This window comes from Elaeis guineensis, chromosome 2 (genome assembly GCF_000442705.2).
Source record: "Elaeis guineensis isolate ETL-2024a chromosome 2, EG11, whole genome shotgun sequence".
NCBI lineage: Eukaryota > Viridiplantae > Streptophyta > Magnoliopsida > Arecales > Arecaceae > Elaeis > Elaeis guineensis.
In genome coordinates, this window is record NC_025994.2 from 93,454,525 (window position 1) to 93,478,599 (window position 24,075).

A 24,075-nucleotide genomic window follows, 5' to 3' on the forward strand; every position below is an offset into this window, starting at 1 on the left:
CCGACAACAGTTGGCTATTCTCAATCTCTCTGACAAACATTTCAACTATAACGACTTAACCGACTTCAAACTAATAACTATCGGTATATCAAAATTACCGACCGATGATCATTCGAACTTTTACAATTACCGACATACAGTCAACACATTCGGACTGCCGACATAGAGTCGGTATATCAGAAATCATCAGTGCAAAAAGTGCATAATGACCACAACATGATCAGTGCTTGGTATAACCATCCATCCTACGATCACGTAGCGTCGAAATAAGCGAGATCCACGTGTCTAACCGTTACAAATGGTTATCAACAACTCGTCTATAAAAAGAGATAAATGAACAGTATTTGGTAAGATACTTTGAGACTGATACTCTGTCTTTCTGAAAACTTTATCTGCTATTCATTATTTTTTACTAACTTAGATATCCGAGGGTTTCGTCGGACACAATTTCAATTAATGCAGACTTTTCTTGCAGGTATTCTTTTTTGATAACGGATGCAACAGAAGATTGACCGCAATACTAGATATATGATATCCGTACCATATTTTTTTCACTAATTTCTTTTCAAAAAATACCATGTTTCCCTGGGCGTGCATAATATTAGCAATTAGCAATGAGGGAAAAAAAAACTGAACTTAATAATAAGATTATTACGATTATCTCATTAAAAAAATATATATATGATTGAAAATGAAGCCACCTCCCGTTTCCCTTGTTTTTTTTTGGTACTGGTAGTATTATAAGAAATTTTTCAGAATAAATTATTTTCGATATTAAAATTTACAAAATTTAAGACCTCGTGATTTGTATAGCCTCACGGGGCCTATTTTATTTACAAAATTCCAGAACAAATTTCCTTTTTCCATTTTTTGGGAAATTAGGAATACAAAACCAATTCTTTTCCAGTAATTACACCGGAAAAAATTGTTACCTCATAGCTTTTATTAGAAAAATGATGATGATCAATTTTAAGTTTTCACATTTCAACAAGATTTTTTTTTATTTTTATTTTATCTAGCTTATTCTCTTCCCAAATAAGTCAGCAACATGATTATCAATGTTCTGTGACCTTACCCAAGTTCAACAATAGCTGCTCAGAGTTACATACTGACAACATGGAACAAGAATAAAAAAATTTGAATGAATCCTTTATAATATTAGCGCGAGCTCTCACAGCAAATGGATCATTTGCTCCGTGCTAGAATCTGTAATTGCATCGAGAATTGGCTTTCATCTTTACCATCCTCTGTGCTAAGCAACTTCTAACATGTCCACTGCTTACAAGAATGTAGCATGTTCGAACCATCATCATCAATGAAGTAAAGCACAAGTCAGGGGTCAGTCCCAAGGCCAAACACCAAAATCTCTCCAGAAACAGCAAATTAAAAATGGGAAAAAAAGACATACAAGTAGGAAAATAGTTCTTTCTGACACTTATCACCCCCAAAGGTACACAAAACAGCCTTCAGCTAAAAGAATGATAAGGGCCATTCTTTTATTTCCAGTCGGTGTGTGTGCTACCATACATGATTCATGGAAGGAACACCAAGTATTCCATTTTTTTTTTTCCTTCTATTAAAGAAAAAGAATGACTAAACTTAAGAACCTAATATACAGATTTGAAGACCTCCACTCTATCATTAGTAGAAAAAAAAAAATAATAATGATAGTATCACCATTATATCATAATGTTCTTTTCTCCTTTACAGCAGCTTGCTTGTTCGCCGCTTTGCTGGGCCTCCAGGGAAGAGCTTCATTATCCAACCCAAGACCCTCTCAACTACCTGGAGGTGGCGACAAAAAGACAATAACAAACCAAAATTTTTAGCAGCATACAATCGATCAGTAGATGATTTTTCACATAACATTGCCAAACCATAGAAAAGCTTAAGGCCTTTTTCGCATCACTACTGTTTCTTTTTCTTTCTATACAAATTAGTGAAATATCAATGGAAGATTGATGTTGAAGATAGCATTTGCACAGAACTTTCTGCTATCCCTTGCCTCTATTGCCACTCTTTTTTTGAAAGCAACAAATCTTTGTTTCCAAAAGCTTTAAAGATTTTATGAAAAATTGAATAAACAAAAGGGTTTCTTCATACATGCTGTTTGGTCTCGTTAATTTTTCTTAGGTTCTTGAAAACAAATACAGAAAGCAAAGAGCAATACCAAGAGCGTCTTTTCTGTTTTGTGAGACAGTATGCCAATTTAAAAATGGAAAAACAAAGAGCAGCTGGCTGTCCAAACCAGCATTTTTTTAAGGGGTATAATAGTAACCGGACTAGCTTTCTAACAGAAATTAAGTCCTTTAAAACAAGACATAATTCTTCAGAAGCAAGAGATGAAAATCTGAAAACCTGCATAGATAGATACACATACATGCATCCCCGCCTTATGCCCGTCTGCTGCGTACTATTTTTCCACAACCAAAAGGAACAGTAAATATCTAGATTGACCGTGGAGCTCAGCCACTCCTAATACATTTGTTGGGACCCAGACCATTGAAAGTCCAGAAACAAATGAACATCAATAAAGTCTTATTGCAATAACAGTTCATTTTCATATCTAGTTAATTAAAAGGTAATCACTAATCTGATCATTTGTACTAATCAGATGACAGCACCACCAAAGAACTCCAAGAAACTGGTTTTGTACATCAAATAGCATGGAATCTCTGCTGTGTCATATTGAAGCTAGATAATTCAGTTGAGTGATCCCCACCAAATATTTGGTGCGGAGCCCACACAGAAACAGGAATGAACGAATGGCGCATAGCATGTGTAAATGCTTTTATCTACACACCACAAATGTGCTCACAACTTCACTGCTGTGCAGCTGCCTCGAGGAATCTCATCAAAATTTGAGGGCATTAAATCAATTGAAGCATGCTAAGCAGTTTGTGATTTTTATATCCTTGCCACAATACCCCATGAAGCGAACATTATCACTAAATAGCATGTATACAAAATAATTCTTCACATGCAAGAGACTCATTAAGGACTCGTTTGGTTCATGGGAAGTGAAGGGGGGGAAGGCAATCCTTAGAAAGTGGAGACAAGTCCTCTTATTAGATTGGAGTTTTAAAAGGAGAGACAATGGAAAAAACTCTTCCCATGGAAAGATACTTTCCATATTATGGGAAGTGAAAACCCATCGAAGAGGTATGTTTTGGGACTTCCTATGGGATGAGAATTGATGACTCTTTTTTTTTTTTTCCAAAAAATCCTTTTAAGATTCAGAACTGAAATTTTGCAAAATATCAATGGATGGTTAAGTTGAAATACTGAATAATGATATATTTATAATATTTATATAATATAACACAATATTTATATTATAAATATATTATAATATTTATATTAATATTATATAAATATAATATTTTATTAATATTAATAATAATATTTATATTAATATGTTAATATAATATTAATATATATTAGTATAATATTAATATAAAAAATTATTATGATCTAATGTTATATTATAATATATTTATATTAATATAAATATAATATTATTATTTATACAAAGTTTGGGAGTAAAAGAGTATGGTCTTATATCTATTACGGATATAATAGGTATTTTACACAATTTTTTCAGGAAAGTGGATGCTCAACCAAACATAAGTCACTCTGCAATAAGTCATTTTTCCATAGTCAACCAAATAAGTCAAAATCAAATTCCCAAGAAGTTACGTCATGAAAAGTTATTTTTTGAAAAGAAAAATTCTTCCTGTGAACTAAACAAGCCCTATGTGTGTGGGAAAACAAATGTCCTAGGAGAGAGAAAGAGGCAAGGTCCAGAAAGTATGGCAGCTTAGTACTCCTCTAATCAATGCAGAACATAAGACTGTTTATAGTTACTATCTCAAGCTCATTCTGATCAAGAAGTTATATATGATAGAGAACGAATAAGCATGATGGAGGCAGGAAAAAGAAAGATAAAGCAACCCACAGTATTCCATTAACTGATGATTGATTTGACCAGTTTATCCAAGGATCACAAATTTTAATTCCAACAACAACAATAATAACAAAACAGACTCTGCCTGAAAAGGCCATCTATTAACAAAAATTAGAACTAGATCTTCAAATTTTTAAAATCAAACATGTGAGTGGGCACTTATAAACAGTAACTTGAAAGCTTCTAATAATATCATACCTCATAGACATTTAAATTATCACAATCACAAGCACGAGATGACACTTATAAACAGTTAACCATGAAAGGATCTAAAAACTATCATACCTCATCGCCTTCATCAGCATATTCTATTGTATCATGCATGATATGGGAATCTACAGGCTTTGCCAAAACATTCTCGTCAGCCATTCGTTGAGCAGTCATGAGCTCTAACCTCTGGGTCTGTGCCTCCAGTTTTTGTGATAGATCTTTGTTCAAGTCCTACAACAATTGCAATTAAAAAGTATTTAGTTGCAACTTTAGACCTATGCTGAGGCACCTTTGGGTTGAGATATCTAACTAAATGATCCTAAATAATGTCCATATTCACAGGTTCGTCATATCACATGAAATAATATGATAAACAGTATGAAATTTAAACATTGCTCTTGTTTTTTTAACTTGTCACAGTTTAGTATTTAGTTGCAAGGCAAAAAGCAGTGCCGCGTATTTAAATTACCAGCAATCGTCATCAGAGTACATTACCTTCAGCTCTGAACAATTAGATGATTCAATTTTGAGTGCTCGCACCAACTCTTCTTTCTCCAATGCTAGCTGCAAGTACCCAACATGAAATAAATTTACTGGACTACAAGATTTCAGCAGTAGAATGGGAAAAAGGGGGTTTCTGACTTCATCTTGTGAACAATTACATGCAAGATAACTAACATATGAAATATACTTAAATACATACCTCAGATATCAGCGTATTGATGTTGTCAATCATTCTGAGCTGATCTACTGGAATACCATCAGATCCATCTGGAAGATTTAATCTTCCATCTTCAGGAAGAGACACAGATAAGCTGATATCCTGCAATGCATTTAGGCTATCATTGAGCATTGCTTCTGGAACAGTAGCCTCCCCGGCAACAAGATTCACATTTTCAGCACCTGAAAGAGAAATCTAATGGTTCAGGTGGGAATATATATAGCACTCGAAAAGGTTCAAATGATAGTAAAGATCCCATAATAATTTCTACAATTCAAGTCAATCAAACACTCCAGAAATGCATCAACCACGGAGCCTATTGACAGTCCCTGGGCTAAAGTAGTGCCCAGAATGGATGTACTTGTTGGATTTCTTAAAAACATGGAATACCAAAGGAAAAGGGCAGAGAATTAAATTATCCACTTCTATCCCTTTGTTAAGTTTTATGCCCCCTATATAGATGCAAACTACTTTCACATTAAGTATTCTAGCTTTCATAGTCACAGCACTCTTAAACATATCCAAATCAATAACAAAATATTCTTATCTGAATGATTATCCAAACTTAAAATTGTTCAATGATTCATAAACTCTATAAATTAATCATGTTGATGACTAATAATGCATCTAAGTTAATAATGATATTCATCACCAGTGTTACAATGTTGTAATCTTCAACTAAACAAAATTTTCTAAAAAGGCAAAACTAAGGTCCACTGGCTCAGTACTGGACCCTATACCAGTACCATCCTTTTATAGTGTTAGTACACAGTACGAACCAGTATGACCGTGTCAGTACCAGTACGGTATGGCATATCGATATGGTACCAGTACGGTATTTGCCCCGTATCTGGTGGTGTGAGGCGGTATGGCAAACATTGAGCAAAACTCTATCATCTTATAATGCTCGAGGTCTTGGACGATCAAAATTAGCCCAAGAAATGAGGTCACATATACCAATTATTCAATTACCTTCCTCTTTTAATAATTCTATGCCATAAATTAAAAAACTAAATAAAGATGATAAAATTTGTTAATCAATTGTAAAACAAATTAAACTAAAGTATCTAAGATTTCATTGATGTAAAATCACAAGCCATCAAATATTCATGGAATTGAGGATGTTTACTATGACATATGCGATTTGCCATGGTATAAATAATGAAAAGTTAATTTCTACATGTTGCTAAAAGAACCAATATTTTTAAAATCGAATCAGATAGCGAACTGGCAAGCTGCCAGTTCCTAGGTTGACAAGTCTGACCAATCGGTCTAACTGCACGCATCCTACATGCCTGGTGAGCACCCTTATACATAGCAAGGAGTAGCCCCCGATCCCCATGTCCCACATGCTCGGGGAGTGCCCCTCCCCACTCATGTATAGCTGGCACACCTCGGTTTGACCGGTCCACCAGCACCCTCATGCATCTAACGTGCCCCCACCCCACCAACACATGCAGCGCCATCCTCCCCTCCCCATCCCTCACATTCACTCCCACCAGCACATGCGGCATCATCCTCCCCTCCCCATCCCTCACAGTCACTCCCCACTCCTCTATTACCCTCGAGCTCCTTGTACCCCCCACCATCACGATTGCATTCATCGTCGTCCACCCCCACGACACAAGCACCACCGCTATCTTGCTGGGCTTCTCTTTAAGAGGCTTGGAGGAGGGGGACAGGGGAAGGGAGGTGGAAGCCAAAGTTGAGGGGGAGGAGGGGTCGGCAAAGCAAGGCCGCAGAGTCAGCACGCAGGGGGGAGATGAGGGACGAGGGAGGGCTGGCGGTGGAGGTGGTGCAGACAGCAGCATGATCACCAAAGGAGGCAATGTAGCAGAGGAAGGCCCTGATGTAGGCGACCTTGAGATGAGTATCGTGGACGGCAGTAGTAACGTTGATGGAGGCAGAGAGGGAGGCTTTGATGAAGAGGTGATCACAGAGGGAGCAAGGGAAGGAGAGAGGAGGGGCTAAGGGCAAAGAATGACTTGGAGGATGGTGGAGGAAAGTGAGAGGACGTCATTTGGACGTTGACGTGAAACTTGTGAGGCGCCGAGGTCTAAAACTTGAAGATCACAGCCGCCATTGTGTGGAGTGATCGAAGGTGGAGGTCTAACCAGTCTCTTCACTCCCGGCTTGAACTTAGTCACGACCTCCATTTTCGCCGCCACCACAAATTTCTCCACTGTTGTGTCATCATTCATTCAAAAATAAACCCAGATCAGAGAGATTGGGTGACCCAATCAATAAAATTTCCCCTCCATTGACAATTGCATCAAAAGTCCTTGCCCAACCCATAAGAATCGGACCGGATTGGCCGGTTTGTCCGGTTTATCAGGTTCTCCCCGATTTGACTGACTTTTGATCACTTCTAAAATCTCCTTAGAACCAGACCAGACAGGCAACTGGTTCTCAGTTAAACTGATCAAACTGGCTGATCCAGTCCAATTTCATTGAAAAGAACTAGTGTTCCTACTCACAAGTACAAGAGTCAGTAACAACATAGATTAGCATGTGTGAGATTCATAACTGAGATTAACATGTGTTAGTTCCATACCTAAATCTTCTGTAGAAGTAGATGCATCTCTTCTACTAGGGGAAGCTTTTCTTGTATCTTTGACTTTCCCATCTGCAGATGCTTTCCGTAGCTTAGACTGAAGAAGTTTCTTCTCTGTACCATATAAGTTTAATCAAAAACCAAAGGAGAGAGGTTATTCATCACATGTCATGTGCCTGTCTATAAGATTTTATGTCAAACATGCAAAGCAAGAAGAATATATCTCCTCATATAATGCACTAAGTTAAAATAAAAAAACAAGGTAAAAATTCTGTAAACAGGATAAGAAATTTACAAGGCATGGAAAGGAACAATTCACTAGGAATAATTGTGTTTATAGCATTTTTTCCCCTTAAGTAGAGGGTGACAAAGAGGTAACCACTGTGCATATTTAGATTATTAAAAAAAATGCTACAATAAACACTATCAGAAATCACAAGATTCTGGAACTGTCATATTTTAGCAGTAATGGTAAAATCTAATTGAGAATATCAAGCTACAGGTTGAGAAAATTATACCTTCCTGCAAAGCATTGATGGTGGACTGGAAGTCCTGGCGTTCTTTCTTTAAAATAGACACCTTACGTCTGTATGAGTTCAGAAAGAAGAACTATTGGTTAGGGACTTTATAGCCATGAAACTGCAAACAACACCAAACAAGCTTTATCTTAACTATTTGGGACTAACGTTTAGGAACCTGCTGTGTCATAAATTCCTAGGGCCAACAAACATCATTGCCAGCATAAACTGGTGGTTAAATGCTACATATTCATGAAACTTCAAAATTTCAAGAACAATTACGATGAGGGGTGAAGCTCAAGAAATTTTTCATCTTTAGATCTTAAAGTTTTAAACATTCATTGAGCATGAATGCTTAGTATAGATAAAAAGTTAACAATCTTGATTTAACTGCTGCAGAGACTACTCTTGTTCTATTGGACTACAGAAAACAAAACATAAGATGTAATCATCATAAATACCATTATATTTCTTTTCATGTCCATCTTAAAACAACTCACTGTCCATCTAAGAAACATACCCAGTTCATTTCCAATTAAGAACCCAGCATTAATAAAATTAAGACATAATGTGGTAATAATGTCGGAGTTACCTATATGAAGTGATTTCAGAATTCAAATTCTCCAGTTGCTTTTCCAGCTTTAGCTCATTTGACCTCAATCTGAGTGCCTATAAAATGTAAACAAAAATGTACAAGATAATCAATCAAAGCATGTCTTCATCAAATTCTTGATAATGTCAACATGTCCACTACAGATTGGTCCATACCAGACCACGATATTCACCAAGATGATCACCTTTACCATGTGTTATCATAGCAAATCAACAAATACTATCAGCCTCGATCAAGAAGAGAGCATGTTGATGAATTCTGATTCACCAGCCTATTCTTTCGTCTGCCTGGGATAATGCAATAAATAGGCCAGGGTTGGCTAATTAAAGCCCTGAGTTTAAGGCCCAGATTTTAATGTGGATGAAAAGGATTTAATTTTAGCTTCTGATTCTTAAGATAGGTTTAACTTTGGTAGCTAGAATTTTTTAGCAGACAACAACAATCTAGTTAACCTGAATGATAAGTAGGATCATAAATAACACAATAGTTTGAAATAAGAGTCGATGATGAATAGATGAAAGGTTTCTGACAGGATAAATCAAAAACTAAACATATAGATATGGAATTGATATGAAATAATATGATAATAACCATAACATTTAAATATTGGTGCCATCACCAATAAAGGAAGGGCAGCCTCTAAAGTATTTGCTAGAGCTTCTGAGAAAATAGTTGCTATGGTAGCGAATGATCTTAGCTAAGGCTCTACCACAGCCAATTGCCTATTACAAAATCCTACAATACTACAAATAATAATGGAAAGCTACTTGATGTTATCACATTCAAAGAAAAGAAAAACTAAAACATATGTGTGTATATGTTACCATCATAGTTATGTGTGTCTCAAGAAGCACCTCTAAACCATCAATCACCTTTTATGATACAAACTTCATATTAATCCCAGGATTGATGATTTACATGCCTTACCATATCCTTCTTTATAACAAAGAGGCAAGAAGCTCTTCAATATGCACAAGCCTCAACTTGATCTAGAGCTGTTTGTGAGTCTATCCTTGGAAACTTTTCCCCTCAACTCATTATTGAAGTCAATTTCATTTTTTTGTCTTTTCTAAAGCCTGTCAAAGATGGGCTTGTCACCTCATGGATATGACAACCTATAACCTGAACTCGGCAAAAATTTAGTGCAAGGTGGAAGGTTGTACACATTTTATCAGAATTTGGTTATGGTGCTTATTAGTTCAGAGTTGAGGTTCCTACACCTCTACTGTTATAATGGGAACTTAAGGGCAGGACTGCACCCTCCTTTTGACTGTGCAATAATTACCAAACCACCATGCAGCACTGCACAACAGCTTCAAGCATATGACAGTATTTGACCTTTTGACCTTTTTCCCCTTCACAGACACGTGTATTGCACAAGCCTGACACCAGTATCTTAAATATTACAGCTCAAATTACACACAATATGAACTAACAAATGAAGGATACCAACCAAATGGCATTAGAGATCCTTTCGATTAAACTACAAAATAGGAACAGAAGGATGCTAACCAAATATCATCATCATAGCACAACTTAGGATTTATCAATCAGCATGAAAGGTTCGTCACCTTCAAAAGCATGGAGCCATCACTGCTATACCTGCTATAAAAAAGAAAAGCAATGGCCGCAAATTCTCTGACTAAATTTAAATTGCTTTACTACATGGGAACTAGGAATTGGAGGCTCTTTATGAAGGGTATCCCATACTGATAAAAATATGTAAATCATGACAACCTATAATGGAAAAAGGAAACAGCGGTTGCCAGCCATAACACAGACTCGCCATAACAGCCATAAGCCCATAACTAAAGAATTTGATATGAAACTTCCCCTAGGATAAAAATGAGATTTAACAGTCTTTGATCTCTGATCTTGTTCTCCAAAAAAATAAAGTGTGTGTAGACTGTACACCCATAAAAGACAAAAATAATAGATTTAAGTTGGGTTCACATACATAACCAAGAAGCACTTCCATTTACATGAAATGGACAATGGATCATGTTATGAATTAACACGATCATGTTTAGCATCTTTTACAACCACATATGCAAACTACCATGAATTAGCTCAAGATAACATAAACAGGGGAAAAGAAACAAAGGAAAAGAAAAACATGAAAGATAAATGCCAGCATTGAAAAACACAAGTTTATTATTCTTCATGTTAACTGGAAAAACTTTTAATTACATCCTGCAAGTCCTTTCAACAACTGATTAAGTGTAGTATCCACAAGGTTTGTGCAAGATAGCCTCCTTTTAAGAAGTCTCAAATTGATTAACAAGATCTATGGAGAAAGTTATTGATAAAGAACTAGCATAAGCATAGAAAAAAGAAAAAGAAGAAAACTGGCCACCTTCTCTTCTAAGCTAATGACTTCAGATGCAAGTATTTTCCCTCTTTCATCAGCAGCATTGCATTCTAGCTGTGCATTTGCATATTCCATTTTGACAGACTCAAGTGCCAGCTGTTTTACATAATGAGAAAATGATCCAAATAACAATTTACTTGAGAAATGAATCTTAGAATATGTAGAATCGCAAGAAAATAATCATACATAAACATTATCTAACACAAGAATATGAACAAGAAGCATAAGTATGGAATCTTTTTGATATGAAGAATGTGTTCATATAAGACAACGACATTAAAATTTGGAAAATTGATTAACATCACCACATTCTGTCATATACTGAAAACTCTTCATTTTCGAATAGTGAATAAATCTTGCATGTCTGCTGCACACCTAGCAGAAAATAAGAAAAAAAATAATGCACATGATGCAAACTATTGAGTGCTCCTTTGTTGACATGGCAGAGAACAAAAAGGAACCCCAAACATCTGTAGGTACATGAGGTCCCACTAATTACAACCACAGTTTGCAATATTGGCATTGGACCCCATACCATTACCATCTCATACAGTATCGGTGCGCGCATTATCGGGGTCAGTTTAACATATCGATACTCCATATGCCCCTTGCACCATGTACTAATTCTGTATCAATAACATAGCGGTATGGACTGGTACATCATACCATGATTACAACTGACCTATCTCATATTATTTTGATGGAGATCTTTCATAGGTTGGTTTTGACCAGAAGCTTTAAGCCAATTTAGGTCGCAAGGACAGAGATTTTTTAGGTCAGGTTGTTTCATTTTCAGTGGAAATAAAACCATTAACATGTATCAAATTTTAATAAAACAAAGTCAATTCATGACTTCTTTTCCCATGTTTTGTGAATTCTACAGGTTGTTTCATTTTCAGTGGAAATAAAACCATTAACATGTATCAAATTTTAATAAAACTAAGTCAAGTCATGACTTCTTTTCCCATGTTTTGTTAAGAATTCACAAAACATGGATAGGCAAGGTCAGGCTGAGACATGTTAGGCTGGGTTGATACATGCCTGGTCAAAGTAGATAGAGATAAGTTAGAATAAGTTACAGTCAGGTTGGGACTGGTATTATTGTTGTAATAGAAAATAAAGAGTCAGTCAGATTGAATCTAGTCCTCGGGATTGACCTGTGGTCAAGTATGGTCAAGCAGTCCCAAACTAGAGACAGTTTAAGTCGAGCATATATTCAGCTTGCAAACAATATTATTCTAACTCAGGCCAACCAAAAATCAACCAAACCCAACACCTTTCCAAGTGCCAACCTACCAGAGAAAAACACAAACCACATGCATTCAGTGCAAATGTACCAATGCAAGTTCTTAAACATCAAATGCCAAAAGATACAATATGTAACAAATATTTGAATGCATGCATGCGCGCATACACGAATAAACATGCAAATGTGACATATACAATAAATACAAACATGTGTGCATGCAAACCCACTCCCACAAACTGACCATCGCCCCTCTGCTTCCAACACACAGACATACACACACAGTGAGTGAGTGAATGAGTGAGATAGAGAAAGAGAGAGAGAAATGGACTTTGCTCCTTTCAAGAGAAAATAGCTATCTACTTCTCTCAAGTCCAAAATCAGCAATGGAGAATCCAAATTAAAGATCCATATCATTCATCATGATCTATACCACTAAAAATGCTAACAAACCAAAAAATCAAGTATTTTAGCTGTCTCAAACTTATGCATCAAGTGGGCGCAAAGATAAATGGTTAAAATAATGTGAGACCATGCTTTGGTATGATCTAAGCATTAAATTCTAGGGATTTCAAATCTATACATGTTTTAACATGTGCGATCATAATTAATAATATTGATTTTCAGTTTAAGTCCTTATTATGCATTTTAGCCCACTAGCACAATGAAAACCATCCATTTTTGTGCCTACTTGATGCATAGGTTAAAAATCACCAAAATAAATAATTTTTGATTTCTAGGCATTTTTAATTGTTAAAATCATAATCAACAGTGTAGATCTTTGATTTGGATGCCTGAGAATTAGTAGATTCTAATCTTGAGAGGAACATATTCCATCCCATATGTAAATACATAAATTATATATAATTCATAAAAGCCAAATTAGTTTGGTGATGTCCCAAGGATGGAGGATTTTTATGGGTCCAATTCACATCCATACTCCATGCAGTGAAAGACCATGCAAAATTCTGATCAGCCCGATCCTATGATCCCTTGGACTTTTTCTGGAAAAATTTTCGAGAGTTCAGATAATAAATTGCAATGAGAATGGACTTCTCTATAATGTAATGGTTTAGAAGAGTCACCGTGCAGTTCTCTGCTAGGCTTTTTCCCTTCTAGGGTACAGAAAGGAGATACAAATTCCACTTAAGTAGATGAGGAAGTGCAGCTTGATATATATGTATATATATGAATGTAAAAAACACACACACGTGTGTATGTACATATATGTAAGGGTGCAAAGAAAAAACTTTACACCCACTACCAAATTTAATATTGGTGATCAAAATAAGAAAAAGTGAGCATTGGATGTGATCTAGAAGGCCTAAAATATTTATATATAAAAAAAAATCATCTATTCTCTAGACCTTACACTATACATCAAGTCACCCCAAAATCAATGGATAACATTTCATTATAGCTATATATTTGAGATAGCTTACACACGCGCACTCCTTTCAAGAGGAAAGGGTATTTATAGTGGTCTCTAGCCTATGCATCATATAGAGACAATAATGGACTATTTCCATCATAGTAGTGTGCTAAAATACATGATAAAGCATTTAAACTGAGACTCCATCTTACCAATCATGATATACATCCGTAAAACATACATAAAAGAAAAATAAATGGATTTTAATACTTAGATCATAGCAAAACACGTTCTTGCATCATTTTACCATTTATTTTGTACCACTTGATGCATAGGTTAGAGGACTACAAATAATTTCTAAGTACTTTCAGCGATATAGACCATGATCAATGATGTGAATCTTTAATTTAGATGCCCTTCTGTTGATGTTGGACTCGAGAGTAGATACCCTCTTCTCTTGAGAGGAGCAAATGGTATCTTTATATACATATAAATAGTATCTTTCATGTCTATAATGATAACACACAATGCAAACAAGGGGAGGGCATAGAGAATTAACTAGTTGAGCCTTGATTTCTTCCTTAAGCCTTTCCATGTCAGATTTTAGCTGGCTGATAACCTTTCCCTGAAATCAAAAATCGAAGCTTAAATTTAATATTAACTATAGAGCAATAATACAGGAGGCTTAATTTATCAATTCTACATACCTGAAGATGTGCTGCAACAAAAATAAAAGCATAATCTTAGGTTGACCAGAGTGAAAACTCTTTTACATTTTATAAAGAATAGGGATCCTAATATCCAACCATATAATACTTATTTTCCTTTCTATTCCTACCTAAATATAGTGACAGAGGGTAATTAAGTCTAGCATTATGCAACACGAAGATTAGTCCATTGGATATTCCTTTGCATGAATGACTTCAATAGTTATTTCAAGTAAAAAGGAACTTGAAATCCCCACCATGGGGCTGCACACAACCAACCAGAAAAGTAAGACCTTGTTCTCATTCCATATATAATTGATGTTCTAATGACGCCAAAATATTTATCTAGTTATCAGCCTCTTTATTGTTACTCAACAGAATTTGGCTGCTCGGCGTATTTACAATCACTGACAAGAAGAAAAGTTAATGGGAGCATAATAGCTTTTGTTACGTTGATCAATGAGCATATTATGTAGAAAATATGCATGCTCCACATCAACCGGAAAGAAAGTGGCATATCATTTAAGAGAAGCAGTATTTACTACACCTCAAGCAACATGTGACAAGCACCAAATGAGATCAAGCAAGTCAGAATTGCTAGGGATAATATGCATGCAATCAAATCTTTAGTTTTTTAACTTTTAAATACAGGATACATTTTCAGACCAACTCACAATTAAATAACACACCTGTTGATTATAGCTCTCAGTCAGAGATGAATTCTCAGCAGCCAATGACTCTGCTAGCGTTCGTGATGTGTCAAGAGCTCGTTGTAGAGAAAATTTTTCTTGGGTCAAATCTTCAATGTGCTGCAAAAAAGAGCATTATGGACACAAATGAAAAAGATCCCTAGCAGTTCAAAGTAAGCAAAGATTATAACAAATGCAGCATGGTGATAATTCATCAATATTGAAGTACATGGAGAAGTGCAAATTCAAAGGATTATTTTTTTTAGAAGTCATATAAGTAGGTCCAAGGCAAAGTCTTCTAGTTTTCAATTAATTGGATTTCCACTTAACATTCAAATGCATCAGATTAGACTACAATTATAGTTTTGTGGGTCGAAAAAGAGCTGGTTGTGTACTGTTGTTAATATCTATGTCTATTGTAACTAGGAATTGTGTAACAAATGAACAAGAATTCCAGTAAATCAATATATATATTCACTTTTTGTGAAAAGGAAACTAAAACAGTTACCTGACTTATTTTTTCTTCAATCTTCTTGCATATTAGCCTCTAAAAGGAGCAACAAAAGGCGAATATAAAGGTGCCTAAAGGTGAAAATTAAAAACAATAAATACAATCACCTGCTCCAATGCTGCAAAATCTTCATCTTTCTTCAGAATTGGGATAGTGTGGTCCCCCTGCATATCATGATCCCCTACTCCCTCCTCCAAAAGTGGCATATCTTTAGAAACAGAAGTCAAGGATGGCTCCTTCTCAATGTTAACATCCATAGTTCTCGAGTCATAAGATTGTTCAATAGTGCTAAGCGCTGCAGACAGCTGTTGCTGAGAAGATGATGAGTGAACCTCTGTACTGTCAAAATTTGAACTACTAAAATATGAAGGTGGATTAGCTTTCTCGGGCTTGTCATCAGGCATATGGGACAGAGAAGATACTCTACGCACACCAATGGAGTCAAGAAAAGATGGACGAGATCGACCAAAAGTAGTTCCATAGCCAGATGAAGGAAATGGATTTTGGTTAGAGGAACTTCTAAAAGCTGAGTGGAAATCTGCAGATGGTGGTTCTGATCCATGCCAAGGTGCACTGCCAACATTGAGGTGACGACTAATGGCATCAGCAATCTGGCCGCCTCCTGTATTTATACCCGAAGCACTATGATAGTCCATGCCGCCACCACGAATAGGTTGCCCCACTCCAAGAAAGGAGTCTGTTTATTTGGTGGTTGAGCAGAAATCAGAAAATCCCACATCAGAAGTTAAGTCAAAGAAAATAAACTCATCAGTAACCAGTTTGATGAAAAATATGAACTTTACGTATACCTTTGTGTACTCCAGATGTATCGGTTGAAGTGCTGGGAAGCCCCGACCAGTCCCATGTAGAAAGAAAATCTGAAGGGTCTGGTTTCTTATCAATGTTTGGCTTTGCATGAAGTGAATCTAAACTAATAAGCTGATCCACTGTAATAACATCAGTTGGCTCAGATTTCGTACGAGTAAGCTCACCATTCTCTCTGAAATGGTCATAATAACCATTGTTCAGCTGAGAAAAGCCTAAGCTTCCATATAATTTAGAAACTTCATCCCTCACAGGTTCTTGTTCTAAATCTCCATGAAATGCATTATTGCTGCTAAGCCAGGAGGAAGAGGTTGCAGATGTCCCATTTGCGGAACCAGCACCAGTGCTTTGGGAAGGACTAACTGTCTTATTTTCATGAGATGTAACTGACCCAGAAGGATAGGTAACAGTTGTACCATCTCTACCAGATACAGAGCCATCTCTCACATGCTCACTATTTTGAGCATGTTTACCATGTTCGTCAACATCAGCTGACTGCAACTGGCCAGTAGATGCTGCCTTCTTAGCAGCCTTCTGCCTACGGAACTCCTCTAGCTGGTCAAGGGAAAACAATAACCTCAGATATCAGCATTGTCCCCCATTAAATAGTAAGATCTGAATAATACACCTAATGTCCACACAACAAAAGATGCATGTGGTGCAATAATATTCAATATCTGAGATGTCAAATAATAATAATAATAATAATAATAATAATAATAATAATAAAACAGAGAGTAGAAATTCAACACATGCAAAATATGATGCAAGTCTCATATGAATGCACCAGCAAAATATCTTCTAAACATTTAGTGCTATTTAAACTGCACTTTTCAAGTGGAACTGGGAAATGAGGGAGAAATGACAAATTACAAAATTTACAACCCCACTCAAATCCTTGTATATTCTTCGATATCCCAAATTAGCTTTTTTTTCCCAATCACCGTCATTGTGTTTAGTGAGCAGAGTTTAATAAAACTGTGAAACAAATGCATAAAATACTAAATCAGCGAACAAGCGAACTGTTCAAACATTACCAATATTTTCCCGAAAAGAGAAAACACATTTAAAATTTAACTTTGTCGAGGTTCACTTCCTATCCAGGTGGTATATACCAAAATTAAGCAGATTACTTCATAATTCTAAAGGGATAAAATATTGGCAATTAGAGTTTCCATATTATTTGGAAATGATTGAGCTGTCTAGCATACAGTTAAAGAGAACCATGGAAAAATGATTTAAAGATCAAATAGTTAATCTGGAGGTAGAATTTCATAGGCTATTCTAATGCAACATCCATCCCCCTTAAGCTGTTTCCACAAGTTCATCATAAGTACATACTTACAAGCTTAAGAATCAGAAACTAGGGGGCTGTTGGCACCATTGCTGTTTTTTTTGCTTTTTTTTCTCTATAAATTAGTAAAACCTCCCGTGGAGGTTGATGTGGAAGCCAGTTTTCTGACCCAACTTCCACTATTCCAAGCTTTTGATCCTTTCTGAAGCAATAAATCCTTGCTTCCAATGCATGTGAAGACTTTAAAAAAAAAAAAAATCTTGAACAAACAAAAGAGTTTCATCATGCAGGGGACTGGTCCGGTATATTTTTCTTCTTGGGACTTTGTAAACAAAAACAAAAAATCGAAAGCAATACCAAACGGGCCCCAAGAAAAAGTCTTTACAAGAGTTGTTAGAAAATGACTAGTTTAAAACCCCCAATTTCTCCCAAAATAAGATTAGTTAATCCGCAATTCAAATATTGTCTCAATTCTCAGAAGTTTCGAGATTTGCAATCAAAGATGAGCATTTTGGGCACTTCTTGATTAGAAATCTCAAAAAACTCCACAAACAACAGGAAAGCAATCAAACCAGAAAGCAAAACGGATTGAGATCGTACCCGTTTCTTCCCAGCTTCGAGATGGCCCTTGCGTGAAGAAGCGGCAGAATTTGGCAGGACGTGCGCCGAAGCCATGCCCAAACCCCGAGACCCAGCCGATTTACCCCACAAATCTCCAATGCTCGCCGTAGCACCGGCCCAAAGAATACCAAGGATTCCCGCTCCGACGCCGCCCGGCGACGAATCTCAAAACAAAAAAAAACTTATAGAGAGAACGGGCAACAAGCTCAGATATCCGAAAAAAAAATATACGAATCGAAGGAACAAAATAGTCGAATCACAGAACGAATTAAGCGACGAGATCTTGGAGAGGGGCAGAGGAGATAGACGTCGGGCGAGAGGGGGAAAAATCCCAAACTTTGGCAGGGATTTAACAAGAACGTGAGAATCCCTTGCAGATCTCTCCCTCCCCCCTCTCTTTCCCCCTGCTGTTTTTTAATTTTGGCTTTACTGTTATTGCGTTTTCTTATGGAAACCGGCTCTCCCCTCTCCCCCTCTCGCCGGTGCGGTGGGTGGGATCCACTCCAACGTTTCAAGATCGGACCGGACGGCCGGGGAGATCGCATCTGGTTCGGTCTGACATGGCAATTGGACCGGACAATGATTTTGCTTCATGTTTGGAAACAGACAATTATATATATGTCCACATTTTGCTCCCATTCACACGAACGCATATCTGTAAGGAAGCAATTATATTGATGATTGATTGTATCTGTCCTGAGTTTAGTGAGACATTATGTTCACTCTCATATGAAATGAATGCTTTCCTTTCTTATTAGTCTGGAAAACAAAGGGAGCGAAAGAGCAAACTAGATCATCAATCTTCACTGTGCAAATGGGAAGCTAAGAAGGCAATACTCATTCTGCCATAGGTACATTAGGTGAAACTTTGAGTAGGCCATGCAAGGCAAATGTAAGCCAAAATCAAACTGGATTAGACTATATTTATACAAATCCAAAATATTTCTGGAGTGGACCGATCTGGATCCTACATGGAGGAAAACACCAGCACCTAACGTGGATAGTCATATTAGCTCAAACCCATAATTTATATAGGATTTTGGAGCCGACCATCCAAACAAATCCCGGTATTTATTTGATTTGAACTCTGCTGCAAAGTAAAATATCTAAATTGAATCTATTTTCCCTTCCACTCCATGCTTTTTCTCTTCTCCGTAATAAATCAACCCACGTGTTTGCATGTATGGGAGATTCAAGTGGAGAACTTCCACAATGTTTATTTGGAAAATACGATTGATCTGTTAACATCTTTCGGATCATATGGCTGGCATGGGAAAGGTTAAAATTAAGAAAACATTCTCAAACTCACCACCAATCAGATATAGATAACAAAACCAGATGTACTGAAATCTCTTCTAAGAGAAGCCTCCATATGTACGAACCTCGCTCCAGGTCCAACTGTACCCCAAGTTTATCCCATATTAGCTTCTATGAGGGCTAACCTGATGCATATTTTCGTGTTCAACTTTTAGGAACAATTAAGCAAGGGGCGAAGATTTGGAAATTAGAACGAACCCAGAATTTTTGTTATAAATTATAAAAGTATAAATATTTGATAAAAAATAACATATACAACCAATCATCTTAAAAAGTCTAAAAATAAAAACTGAAGGTTATTGAATTTGTTTAGCACTCACAGCCTCTTCCTTAGGGTTTATATTTGTCTCCCAAAAAATGTGCTTAGATGATCCACCATAATGATAACAATATAAATATTATCAAAATAATGAAAATAGGTAGCCAACGAACTCTTAAGTAATAAACAGCAATATAATCAAGATGTTTCATCATCAAATACCTAAACATAAGAGAGAATAAGTATTCATATTTTGTTTACTATTAGATCTCACCATTTGAGAACAGCAAAGTAGAATAAACTATCCTTTCTATAATGTACTGTTCGGTAGGGGATGATATTTCATATTACCCCAGTGATGTAAATTAGGTGATGTGATTATCTTATTTGGCATTGTAAAATTCTATCCAGTGATAAAGAATCTAGTAATAAATTCAGTGATAGCATCACTGCACAATATCAGGTGATAGTATATGACCAGATATGCTAAAGTTATTTTGAAACAAAAATATCTCTTGTTCGTAAAATTTAAAATAAATTTATCCTTGATAATTAGGGAGAAAAGAAAAAACCTCTTCGTCTCTTTTTTTTTTCTCAATGTTTCATCTTCAATAACACTTCTTATAAAATAAAACTAAGTTGATTTTTTCCTTTGACCTTTTACCTTCAATATCAACCCCTATAAAAGAAAACCAAGCTGATTTTCTAAACTCAAGATCATTTATCTTCAAGATCTTCACCTGTGACTTCCACTACCAATAGCTTCTCTAATGGCATCAACTGAGGTAACTCTCTTTTTCGGTCTCTCTCTCTCTCTCTCATTAGTTTATGAACTTTGATATATCAATTTTTGTTTTTTGGTTCTAAATTTTATATCATGGAATCAATACTTACAGTGATAGCTAGATTTCCTCGATCAAAATATTTATAAGAACTTGGGATTTTGCTTTTACAATTAGAAGTGATGGAAGAAGTGTATATTTTCTTATTTTTGATTGTCATTCTTGTGCTAAATCAAAGATTTAAAAGAAGAAGATGGACATGTGGTAAGTACTCTAAATTGCAAATTAGGTCTTTGAACATGTATAAGATTCTTTTTGAGAGTGATGTGGCACATGTTGATAATTGTCGAATGGATTTTATGTTTTTTATAAGTTGTGTATGTTACTAACAACATATGGTGGACTTAAGCCCACAAAGAATATAGAAGTGGAAGAAATAGTGGCCATGTTCTTACACATTATTGCACATGATGAAAGGATTAGGGTAGTTAAAAGATAACTTGTATGTTCAAATGAGATAATTAATAGACAATTTTGTACAGTGCTACATGTTGTTTGGCATCTCCATTCAATCTTATTTGCAAAATCTGAGCCTGTGCCTGAAAATTGTCTAGATGACAGATGAAAATGCTTCAAGATATTACAATTATTCAATACATAATTTTCTAATTCATATAGTAAGATCATAGGATTATAAATGACTTTATTTTATGTATGTAAAATTGCTTCAGATGCTTGATGGAACTTATATCCGGGTCAAAGTAGATGTTGCAGACATGATTAGATATAGATCTCGTAAGGATGATATTGCCACAAATATCTTAGGCATATGTACAAGAAATATGAAATTTATGTATGTTTTATCTGTGTGGGAGGGCTCTGCAACTGATTCCAAGGTCTTCAGATATGAAATTTCAAAACCAAATGGGTTAATGATTCTTCAAGGTAAATGCATAGTCCCTATATATCTTTTTTTTTGTGATAACAAAATAAGATTGTTTTTTAAACCTAACATGATAATTAATACACATGCATGGAATTATAAGTTACTACTACTTATGTGATGCTGGTTACAAAAATGCAGAAGGCTTTTTGACCCATATAAATGTAAGAGGTATCATTTGAATGAGTCGAGACAAGAAAGTCAGCCGAATATTTCTTGTGAATTTTTTAACATGAACCATTCATAAGCTAAAAATGTCATTAAAAGATGCTTCAAGTTGTTAAAATTGAGGTGGGCAATATTGAGATCTAAACCTCATTATTTTGTAAAAATTTAGCATAGAATTATCAATGCTTGTACCCTTCTCTATAACTTCATTCGATAAGAGATTTCTATTGACCCAATAGCAATAGAAATAGGTGAGGATGTGAATGATACTCAAGAAATAGAACCTGATCTTGGTGAAATGATTACATATGTGGAGATGACTAATACATGTCTCAGTTCAAAAAGAATTTAGCAAATAAGATGTTTAATAATTAAAGAAATAATAGAAATGCTTAGGACTCCATATGTGTATTGGCTATGTTTTGAACTGAATGTTATTGAATTTTTTTATATTTTATTAGCTTGTATTAAATCAGCAACTTAGATATTATTTGAAAAATATATTGTTGTTATTATTATTATGATTATGAGATATTATTATTTATTCTCATTTATTTTATTTTTATATATTTAATATATTTATCATGCTCATTTGCTATATTTTTAGGCATTAAAGTTTATATATAAGTTGTTGTTAGTAGCTACTAGGATAGACATGACAAGTAGAAGGATCAAAGCATGGTAAGATAAAGAGGGGCAAGAAAAAAGCTGACCAAGAGAGTCAAGATGCAGGCTCAAGAAGGGTGTGAAATTTCGAGAAGGATGATATCTTGGTAAATTGTATAATTGATGCAGTCCAAGATGGATGGAAAGTCGATGGTGGATAATTTAAGAATGGGTGGTATTCACATTTGGCTAAAATGATGGATGAAGGCTGCCTAATTTTGGTTTGAAGGCCCATCCATATATTAAAAATCAGTGCAAGCATCTTAAAAAGCAATTTCATAAAATAAAGAAGATGTTTGGGCCAAATTATTCTGGCTTTATATGCGATGCACAAAACATGTGCAATCATGCAGATAAGGACTTATATGGCTTGTAGGTTAAGGGAAGAAAAAATAGTTTATTACATATAATCAGATTTATTAGGTATTCTTTTCTATTATATGGGATTTTTGGCATGATATTTTTTTTTATATATTGAAAGTAGAGCCATCCTAATGCTAGAAGCCTTCATGGGAAACCATTTTCTTATTTAAGGAAATTAGAGGTTGTTTATGGTAAGGATCAAGTAATTAGTGAAGCAGCAGCAGAAGATGATTGTATAGCCATTCAACAAGAAGACAAAGAAGAAATGGCAAGGCCAACATCATTAGCCTATGATATGGAGGTTAAGGATGATAGTCATGAAGGAAATATTGACTCACCAGCCATTTGCCACCCTACTATTATGGGAGGCATAAGTGGTATAAGTGCCAAGGAAAAAGCCCATCAAGGAAGTCGAAAAAGGAAGGTTAGTGAGCCTGCTCTTGAGGGTTTAATGTCTTATATGGAAAAGATTGGGCAATCCTTATAAGAAAAGTAGAAAGGACTTCAAGAGGATTGCTGTTTTTTATGAAAAAAGGGGGCTATTCAAGAAAGAGAAGATACAAGAAGAACTGATTTAATTTATGAGATCCTAAAAGTTAATGGCTTGCACGATAAAGTGACGGTAGCTATAAGAGAGGTTCTTAGCAAGGACAAGGACAAGTTGGATTATTCTACAACTTGCCATCTCTATTAAGAAAGTACTATATAACGCAAATTCTTCAAGACCATCCTATTACGTTATATAGGCCAACATTTGATTTTTAACTAATGCTTAATTGATGTTTTTATATTAGCACTTCAAATTTGAGGTATGTATGCTGTTAAATTTGGATAGAATATCTTGATGGATTATTTTATGCTATAGGAACTAGTATGTGCTATGACATAAGATTACTTTAAGCTAAATTTTAATTTATGATGCTATGTCTAATTGGATGTTTTTTATTTATTTTCATTGATATATATGCCTATTTTATCTTAATTGGCAGATATGGTAAATTGACATAGATGTCTTTTATTTATCTACTAAATGCTTATTTTATTTTTATTGATAGATTTAATTAAATGACATGGATAACTTTTATTCATTTATTGAATATCTATTTTATTTCTATAGATAAATATGATTAATTGGCATGAATGAATTATGCTAAATTCTTTATATTTTTTTTTCTTATTTTATTTTGATGGATAAATCATCCCTAATAGACAGTCTTGATATTGATGGTCAAAATTGGCTAAACCTAACCAAACCTGATTATATATAATATTATTATAATATTATTTTAATAGCCTAATCAAAATAAATGATAATAATAATAATAATAATAATAATAATAATAATTATTATTATTATT

At 35.2% G+C, this 24,075-nt stretch overlaps 1 protein-coding gene and 1 pseudogene across 2 annotated transcripts; both read right to left on the reverse strand.

Annotated features, from left to right (window-relative positions):
* Positions 1-1,471: 1,471 nt before the first annotated feature.
* LOC105050444 (protein BLISTER) lies at positions 1,472-18,612 on the reverse strand. 2 transcript variants are annotated; one of them, XM_010930465.4, is made up of 13 exons: positions 18,199-18,612; positions 16,289-16,859; positions 15,587-16,176; positions 14,969-15,088; positions 14,132-14,197; positions 10,940-11,050; positions 8,563-8,639; positions 7,971-8,038; positions 7,453-7,566; positions 4,881-5,080; positions 4,673-4,741; positions 4,253-4,408; positions 1,472-1,785 (listed from the first exon to the last, which is right to left on the reverse strand). In XM_010930465.4, exons 1-13 carry the CDS (start codon positions 18,271-18,273, stop codon positions 1,705-1,707), a joined length of 2,298 nt encoding a protein of 765 aa, XP_010928767.1. In that variant the 5' UTR covers positions 18,274-18,612; the 3' UTR covers positions 1,472-1,704. The 2 variants fall into 2 exon arrangements, with proteins under 2 accessions (XP_010928767.1, XP_010928776.1); XM_010930474.4 differs by lacking the exon at positions 10,940-11,050 and having other exon boundaries at positions 18,199-18,454.
* Positions 5,202-7,204, reverse strand: LOC140855571 (uncharacterized; annotated as a pseudogene).
* Positions 18,613-24,075: the final 5,463 nt, after the last annotated feature.

Excerpts from the sequence above, each read along its gene's own strand:
- LOC105050444 (XM_010930465.4), bottom strand. The coding sequence starts at position 18,273 with ATGGCTTCGGCGCACGTCCTGCCAAATTCTGCCGCTTCTTCACGCAAG. Across the intron at positions 15,089-15,586 it reads ATTTTGCAGCATTGGAGCAG|CACATTGAAGATTTGACCCA; the intron begins GTGATTGTATTT and ends TCTTTTTTGCAG. Across the intron at positions 1,786-4,252 it reads ATGCTGATGAAGGCGATGAG|GTAGTTGAGAGGGTCTTGGG; the intron begins GTATGATAGTTT and ends CGCCACCTCCAG.